At 39.9% G+C, this 9,367-nt stretch overlaps 1 protein-coding gene across 1 annotated transcript in view; it reads right to left on the bottom strand.

Annotated features, from left to right (window-relative positions):
• LOC122554760 (lymphocyte expansion molecule-like) overlaps positions 1-9,367 on the bottom strand; it is a 37,802-nt gene that overhangs the window by 25,832 nt on the left and 2,603 nt on the right. Inside the window, exon 2 of the mRNA XM_043700136.1 lies at positions 8,184-8,271. Within this exon, the coding sequence (XP_043556071.1) occupies positions 8,184-8,271 (88 nt within the window). The remainder of the gene's footprint in view (positions 1-8,183; positions 8,272-9,367) is intronic.

Here is a 9,367-nt window from a genome sequence, read left to right as displayed (position 1 = left end):
GGCCTGTCAACGTACTGAGTTAGGAAACCCTCCTGAACACACCTTACAAAAACAGCTCCATTCAAATCTTCTACTCGAAGGAGATTCCAATAAATATTGGGAAAGTTAAAGTCACTCATTACAACAACCCTACTACGTCCGCACTTTTCCAAAATCTGCCGACCTATGCTTTCTTCCATCTCCCTGCTGCTATTGAGGGGCCTGTAGTAAACCCCTAATGAGGTGACTGCTCCCTTGCTGTTCCTAATTTCCACCCATAACGACTCGGTAGGCAGATCTTTCTCGACAATGGAAGCTTCTGTAGCTGTGATACCCTCTCTGATTAGTCGTGCTACACCCGCTCATCTTTTCCCCCCCTCCCTATTCTTTATAAATGCTCTGAACCCTGGAACATCCAGCAACCATTCCTGCCCCTGGGAAACCCATGTCTCTGTTATGGCCACAACATCATAGCATCAGGTACTGATCCATGCTCTAAGTTCATCACTTTTATTCCTGATACTCCTTGTGTTAAAGCAAACACACTTTAACTGATTCCTTGGTTCCTTCCCAGGAAAATCCTTCCCACTAGCTGGTCTACCTTTTGCTATTGCCTCATCTGCATCAACTCTCACCTCCGGTATACAGCTCAGATTCCCACACCCCTGCCACACTAGTTTAAACCCTTCGAACTACTCGAGCAAAGCTTCCACCCAGGACATTTGTCCCCTTCCAGTTCAGATGCAACCCGTCCTTCTTGTACAGGTCCCACCTTCCCCAGAAGGCATCCCAATTATCTACATATCTGAAGCCCTCCCTCCTACACGAAGTGACCAGACTTGGACACAATATTCCAAGTGTGCTCTAACTAGGGTTTTATAGAGCTGCAGCAAAACCTCGCAGCTCTTAAACTCAATCCCCCTGCAAATGAAAGCCAAAACACCGAACGCCTTCTTAACAACCCTATCAACTTGGGTAGAATCTTTGTGGGATCTATGTACGTGGACCCCAAGGTCCTGCTGTTCCTCCACACTTCCAAGAATCCTGCCTTTAACCCTGTATTCAGCATTCAAATTCAACCTTCCAAATCAATCACTTCACATTTATTCAGGGTAAACTCCATCTGCCACTTCTCAGCCCAGCTCTGCATCCTGTCAATGTCTTGTTGAAGCCTGCAACAGCCCTCAATGCTATCTGCAAAATCACTGACCTTTGTGTCATCAGCAAACTTACTAACCTACCTTCCAATTCTTCATCCAAATCATTTATAAAAAAAAAACTACAAAGAGCAGAGGCCCAAGAACAGATCCCATAGGACACCACTGGTCACCAACCTCCAAGCGAATACTTTCCATCCACTACCACTCACTGTCTTCTTTTGGCCAGCTAATTCTGTGTCCAGACAAACAAATTTCCATGTATCCCATACTTCCTAACTTTCCGAATGAGCCCACTGTGGAGAACCTTATCAAATGCCAGACTGAAATCCATATACACCACATCCACAGCTCGACCTTCATCAACTTGTCTCATCACATCCTCAAAGAACTCAATAAAGCTTGTGAGGCATGACCTGCCTCTCACAAAGCCATGCTGACTATCTTTGATCAACCTATACTTTTTGAAATAGTCAGAAATCCTATCTCTCAGAATCTTTTCCAGTACCTTGCTTACCATTGATGTAAGACTGACTATTTCCCTGTTCCCTTTCTTGAACAAAGGAACAACATTCACCTCCCTCCAATCATCCAGTAGTACTCCCATCGAGAATGAGGATGCAAAGATCATCACCAGAGACGTAGCAATCTTATTCCTTGCTTCGTGTAGTAAGCTTGGATATATTTGGTCTGGTCCTGGCGGCTTTTCTATCTTGTTGCTTCCCAGCATTTCCAGCACATCCACGTTCTTAATATCAATCTGTTCATGCCAATTATCCTGGTCCATGGTGTTCTCACTATCAACAAGGTCTCTCTCTCTTGTGAATACTAAAGCAAAAAATCTCATTTAGGGCCTTCCCTACCTCCAGGCACAAGTTCCCTCCAATATCCCTGATCAGCCCTACCAACTCTCTAATCATTCTCTTATTCCTCACATAAGGTTAGAACGTCTTTGGGCTTTCCCTAATCTTTCCCACCAAGGCTTTTTTGTGTCCTCTCCTAAGTCCATTTTGAGTTCTTTCCTAACTACCTATAATCATCTAAAGCTGTGGCAGACCCTTGCTTCCTCAACTTCAAGTAAGCTTCCTTCTTCCTCTTGATGAAAAGTTTCTCTTCTCTTGTCATCCAAGGCTCCTTCACCTTACCATTCCTTGTCTGTCTCAGTGGGACAAAGTTATCAGATTGCCTTCTATAACTAAGCCAGTCTGTATCCATCTTACCAGTTCACCGTGGATCCCATGTGACTTCATCTCTTCTATCAGCCTGCCATGAGGGACCTTGTCAAAGGCCTTACTAAAGTCCATGTAGATAACATCTACCACCCTGCCCTCATCAATCGTCTTTGTCACTCCTTCAAAAAACTCAATCAAGTTTGTGAGACACAATTACCCCTACACAAAGCCATACTGCCTATCATTAATAAGTCCACATTTTTCCAAATGTGAGTAAATCTCATCCTTAAGAATCTTGTCTAATAATTTCTCTACCACTGACATAAGGTTGAATGGCCAGTAATTTCTTGGATTATCCTTGTTGCCCTTCTTAAAGGAACAATGTTGGCTATTCTCCAGTCGTCTGGAACCTCTCCTGTGACTAATGAGGATACAAAGATTTTGGACAAGTCCCCATCAATCTCCTCACCTGCCTCCCTCAGAATTCTGAGATAGATCCCATCAGGTCTTGGGAATTTTCTATCTTAATGCTTTTCAAAACACCCAACATCGCTTCCTGTTTTATATTGATATGCCCTACAATATCAACACATCCCTTCTGAGAGGGTCACCATCCACCATATCCTTCGCCTTTGTCAAAACTAATTCAAAATATTCGTTAAGGACCTCACCCACTTCCTCCGGCTCCAAACACCATTTTCCTCCTTTGGCCTTGAGTGGACCTACTCTTACTCTAGCTACCCTCTTCCTCCTTATATATGTATAAAACGACTTGGGATTTTCCTTTATCATGTTTGCCAAAGACATTTCAAGGCATCTTTTAGCCCTCCTGATTCCTTGTTTGAGTTTTTTCCTGCTACCTTTGTATTTTCAAGGGTTCTGTCTGTCTTCAGTTTCCTAAATCTTCAGTATGCTTCCTTTTTCTTTTTGATTAAGGTCTCAATTTCTCTTGTCATTCACGGTTCCCAAACTTGCCAATAAGATTTTCCTACAGGGGTGGGGAGAGCAAGTCATCATAGGCTGCTCTGAGTCTCAACCAGCTCCTAAGAAAGGAAAAAAAATCTGTTCCCACTCATTTTTGAACAGTGAGATTTGGTCTAATATCTGGTCACCAAGTATTAGCATGTACATTTGCTTGTCTGATTTAGATTGAGGTCTCATCTGTACACAATTGAGTGCCCACAGCCAGCCACTGTTGTGATTTGCTTCATGTAATGTGAAGTTGGTATTGTAGAAATGCCAGTTTTATTAATAAGTCTGAAAATATTTATGCTCAGATGTTTCAGCACTCTGATCTGCACCTTTAACCCAAACAAAACCAGCAACAGAAAAACACGTTTAAAGTAATACAATATCCCAAGATGCTGTACTAGGATATATGTAATACAAAATATGATCCTGAACAACAAAAGGAGATTTCAGTTCAGATGACTAAAACATTTGGTTCAAGAATTTTTCAAAGGAGGAAGCTAAGGTAGGGAGATGAAAAGTTCCAGTCAGTGAAATCTGGAGTTTAGGAGTTAAGATTGTGGTCTATTCAAATTCAAGATTCTGGATGACAAAGACAAATCTGAACAAATGAAGAAGACACCCAGCAGAATATATACCTCCACCATGCAGTTAATTCAACATTGTTACGATTATGGATCTCTTCCTTGAAGCTTTTCCTTACCCAGTTAAAGGTCTGTAACTACAAAGTTGGAAAATAATCTTTTTTTTATTAAAAGTTTCTATCTCGCTGAAGAGGCCTTAGGCCAGTCCATACCTAGCAACCTGCTCTGAAAACTCTGCTCACATGTTATCAGCTGTAACAAATTCCACTACACCAGCTGATGCAAACACAACATTGTAATCAACAACATTCTCAATAAAATGAACCACAACATTCTTAAGAACAAAAATCAAAGTGCCCTATCTTCCAATATTAACAGATTATTTCAGGAAATTCCATAATCTGGATCCAAATCTGCATATTTGCCAATAATTAATTAGTTCTTCCTTGGACACTACACTATCAATTAGTTTTTTGAGATAAATTGTTTACAGGCAATCAGACTAATAGGGCTGAAAACATTACTTCTGCCCATCTTCAGTGGCAGAGAGAAAGATAATTGCAATTCAAGATGGAAATATGGGTTAAGTAAAGTAATCAATATATCTTTAACAGGTTTACTTTAGGAAATAGTAACAAAAATACTCCATTAGTCCTGAGTCACAGGCTGTCAGGTACAGTCCACTAACTGTCATGGGATTAAAGCAACTCCACTAGGATTGTGTCTGAAAGACAGTGCAAATTAGTTAAATTAGGTTCTTAAGGCACAAATAATGACAGATATGCAGAAATGACCACAAACACTCCTGCCAGAATCACAATAATAGATCATGAAAACAGTCGCCAGTGCAAAGAATTAGTTTTGCCTTGGATGCAAGGAAAGAGTTGATTATATTAACAGACCATATATAGATTTGCAATCTAATAAAACAGAAAAAAAATCAGGAAATGTTGGAACATCTGAAAAAGAGAAACAATGAGTCATCATTATAAATGGAAAAGGAATTTTGAAAGAGCTGAACAGGGAAAAGAGAATTTTGATAAATCTGTTTGAAGAAATGTAAATGTATTTATTTACTATTAAATTCCTCTGTGGACCAAGGACCAAACTGAGCTTTATCTAAAATTTATTCACAGGATGAGGGCTTCATTGTCTAGGCCAGCATTTATTACCATACCTGGTAGCCCAGAGGGCAGTTAAGAATGAACCACATTGGTGTGGGTCTGGAGTCACATGTAATCCAGACCAATTAAAGATGGCAGTTCCCTAAAGGCCGTTAGAGAACCAGATGGATTTTTCTGACAATCGACAATGGTTTCATCGCCATCATCAGACTCTTAATTCCAGATTTTTAATCAAATTTAAATTCCACCATCTGCCATGGCAGGAATCAAATCTGAGTCCCCAGAGCATTACCTAGATCTCTGCATTAACAATCCAGCGCTAATACCATTAGGTCATCATCTTGCCACCAGGCAATACTTTATCCAAGTCAAATAATCTTGCTCTTTCAGGATGCAAAAAATGAAAAGAATGAAAGAAAATGATCATCTCAGACAAACACTGAAAAAGTATTAGGAAAACAAAACCTCAGAATTGAAACATTTCATTCAGAGAATTGCATGGATTATCAATTATAATGTAGCTGGAAGGAAGGCAGAGCAAGACCTTTTACTGCAATCTACCTGAAGATGAAAATTTTTCATTTCTTCCTGCTGTATCATTTATTTCAATGTATGTTTGACTGCATTGCTGTGAATAATGTTCATCCAGAAGAATCTGCTTAAAAGAGTGATATGGGATATGCGGCTTCTACTCCTTAAATTGGTACATAATTCATGCTCTTAATTGGCAGCCTCCACTGGCTGAATTGAATCAGGGAAAACAATATAGATGTCTTTAAATTCATTTGAACATTTAAATCTTTCTGTCATGTAAATGGAAGCGAAGCTTGTAAAAGCTAATTAAAATGTGGGGGCATTTTAATGATCTACCTCATAAATATTGCTTCTGTCACCCACAGAGTTCATTTATGGGCTCTCAAAAATGCATGAAATTAAGCTTTACACAACGAATCTGCACTTTTAGATTTCCAGATAGGATCAGCAATTTCACTTGTGAGGCTGAGTTTGTTTCTTGCCAGTTATCTGTTTAGTAGGCTCTTTTGTGGAATTACTAATCTTGCATTGCCATAATGTATTCTCCATTTGGTTAAATGAAACATGTTTAACATTGTGAAATACATTAAGGGCAAAAGAGTACCTAGGGTAAGCATAGGGCCCCTTAAAGATTACCAAGGCCTTCTATGAGTGGAACCGTAGGAGATGGGTGAGATACCAAATGAGCATTTTGTGTCAGTACTTACTGTGTAGAGGGATATGGAAACCGGAGAACTAAACATTGATATGTGGAAAAGTGTCCATGTTACAGAGGAAGAGGTACTGGAGGTCTTAAAATGCATAAAGATGGATAAATCCTCAGGACCTGATCAGGTGTCACCCAGATTTTTGTGGGAAGCTAGGATATGGTTGCTCGGCCCCTTGCTGAGATAGTTGTATCATCAATAGCGATGGCTTAAGTGCTAGTAGACTGGAAGATTGTCTAATGTGGTGCCATTTTTTAAAGAAAGGTGATAAGGAAAAGAAAGGGAACTATAGACTAGTGAGCCTGATGTCAGTGGTAGGTAGGTTGTTGGAGGGGATTCTGAGGGACAGGATCCACGGGTATTTATCCACATGGCTCATTAACTTGATTGAGTTTTTTGAAGAAGTGACAAAATAAGATTGATGAGGGCAGAGAGGTGGATTTAATCTATTTGGACTTTGGCAAGATGTTCGACAAAGTTCTGCATAGTAGACTGCTTAGCAAGGTTAGATCACATGGAATCCTAGGAGAGCTAGCCATTCGGATATAAAATTCACTTGAAGGTAGGAGACAGAAGGTGGTGGTGGAGGGTTGTTTTCAAACCAGAGGCTTGTGACCAGTGGTTTGCCACAAGTATCGGGGCTGAGTCCACGACTTTTCATCGTTGATATAAATGATTTAGATGTGAACGTAGGAGGTATAGTTAGTAAGTTTGCAGATGACACCAAAATTCGTGATGTAGTAGACAGTGAAGAAGGTTACCTCAGAGTACAACAGAACCTTGATCAGATGGGCCAATGGGCCAAGGAGTGGCAGATGGTGTTTAATTTAAATAAATGTGAGGTGATGCGTTTTGGTAAGACAAATAGGGCAGGACGTATACTCTTAATAGTAGTGACTTGGGGAGTGTTGCCGAACAAAGAGACCTTGGGTGCAGGTTCATAGTTCCTTGGAGTCACAGGCAGACAGGGGAGTGAAGAAGGCATTTGGTATGCTTGCCTTTATTGGTCAGTGCATTGAATGTAAGAGTTGGGATTTCATGTTCTGGGTGTACAGGACATTAGTTAGGCCACTTTTAGAACACTGTGTTTCAATTCTGGTCTCCCTGCTGTAGGAAAGATGTTATTAAACTTGAAAGGGTTCAGAAAAGATTTACAAGGATGTTGCTGGGGTTGGAGGGTTTGTGCTTTATGGAGAGGCTGAATAAGCTAGGGCTATTTTCCCTGGAAGTGTCAGAAGCTGAAGGGTGACCTTATAGAGGTTTATAAAATCATGAGAGGCATGAATAGGGTAAATAGCCCAGGTCTTTTTCCCAGGGTTGGGGAGTCCAAATCTAGAGGGCATAAGCTTAAGGTGAGAGGGGAAAGATATAAAAGGACCTAAGGGGCAATTTTTTCATACAGAGGGTGGTGTATGTATGAAATGAGCTGCTAGAGGAAGTAGTGAAGGCCTGTTGCAATTACAACGTTGAAAAGGCATCTGGATAGCTACATGAACAGAAGGGTTTATAGACATATGGGCCAAATGCTGACAAATGGGACTAAATTAATTTCAGATATCTGGTCATCATGGACGAGTTGTCCTTGCTTTACAACTCTGTGACTGTATCAGAGTTTCTCTCAGAATTTAAGGGATTTTCATCAAAGTATTTTAAAACTTTTTAAAAATATTGTTATACTTTCAGACATGTGCTGTCTAAATTGGCAAGTGATGCTAATTATCTTGCTCTTCCATCCCCAGACTATAATAGCCACTGTTCAATGAATTATCAGAATGTGTTTGAATATAACTTTGAGTTTTGCCCCTCCCCTTCCTCTAAACATGCAGTTGAGATATACAAGTTACCACTTGCCACAATGTACCAACAGTGATTAGACCGTAGCTGATTCAATAATCAATTGTGTGGGTTTGTCCCACCTGACCTGACTCACCTAATTCTGTAATCCTGTTTAACTCACCAGTTCCCTAGTGGCCCTCTTATCATAAGACACTTCTGTGTAAGTGCCTTGCTTCTTTCTGTCTGGGTGAACTCCATACACATCAAACCTGTAATAACACCAAAAACAATGTTGCCTTGTGTTATTGAATACATAGAATGGAGATTTTGGAAGGAGAAATGCCATTCAACTCTTTCAATATTTAGCGTTGATGATATTTGGAGCTTAAAAAAGCATGACCTGCCCACATTTTATCGACTCTGATTTTCCAGCAAGATGGTTTAACTATTCATCACCAAATTTGGCTGAATCTCATAAAGCACTATTCAATCCTTTTCTCATCTGTCCAAAATTTGCATTATTTCAGGATTACACTCGAATGCAACGATAACCTTAGGTTTCTCATGTCCATATTTTCCTAAACATCTTTCCCTTCTTTCTCCATCCTCACTTCCAATAGCAAGTGCAAGGGACTTGTGAACATCTTTGTAACCAAGATTGAATCAACTGTTTAATTGTTTCCCTCCATTCTCCTAGCTTACATAATGGACCAGAATGGTTGTCTTCTTTTACCTACTATTTCCTCACCACTTCATAGTAAATATTTTAAGTTTTGTTCTAAAATTCATTAACAATCTCATGAACCCATTTTGCAGTATTAAAACATCCTGAACTGCTATGAATCTTATCTATTATCACCTATTACTGATTAGGTAATACTATTAGGAGACACGTGTCACATAACCCAACTCCACAATATTGTCATTAGTGTCATTATTGAGTTGTATCCAATTTAGTTCACAAACTATGAATTGCACTGTACAATGCTGTATTAACATGTTACACTTCACCCCATTATTCCAAAATAGAAGACAGTGATATTAATTGGATCCAAGTTTTGTACTTAATATCAGTGCCTGTGCACAAATCACTGACTAGAAGTATAAGTTTGCTTTAATAACAAGGCATATTATCTTTACAGAGACAGTGTTAATAGACAATAGACAATAGATGCATGAATAGGCCATTCGGCCCTTTGAGCCAGCACCATCATTCATTATGATCATGGCTGATCATCCACAATCAGTATCCTGTTCCTGCCTTATCCCCATACCCCTTGATTCCACTATCTTTAAGAGCTCTATCCATCTCTTCCTTGAAAGTATCCAGAGACGTGGCCTCCACTGCCTTCTGGGGCAGAGCAT

Source organism: Chiloscyllium plagiosum, chromosome 11 (assembly GCF_004010195.1).
Source record: "Chiloscyllium plagiosum isolate BGI_BamShark_2017 chromosome 11, ASM401019v2, whole genome shotgun sequence".
Lineage (NCBI taxonomy): Eukaryota > Metazoa > Chordata > Chondrichthyes > Orectolobiformes > Hemiscylliidae > Chiloscyllium > Chiloscyllium plagiosum.
The sequence above is the reverse complement of the archived record's forward strand: the minus strand, read 5'-3'. Positions and strand labels throughout refer to the sequence as shown.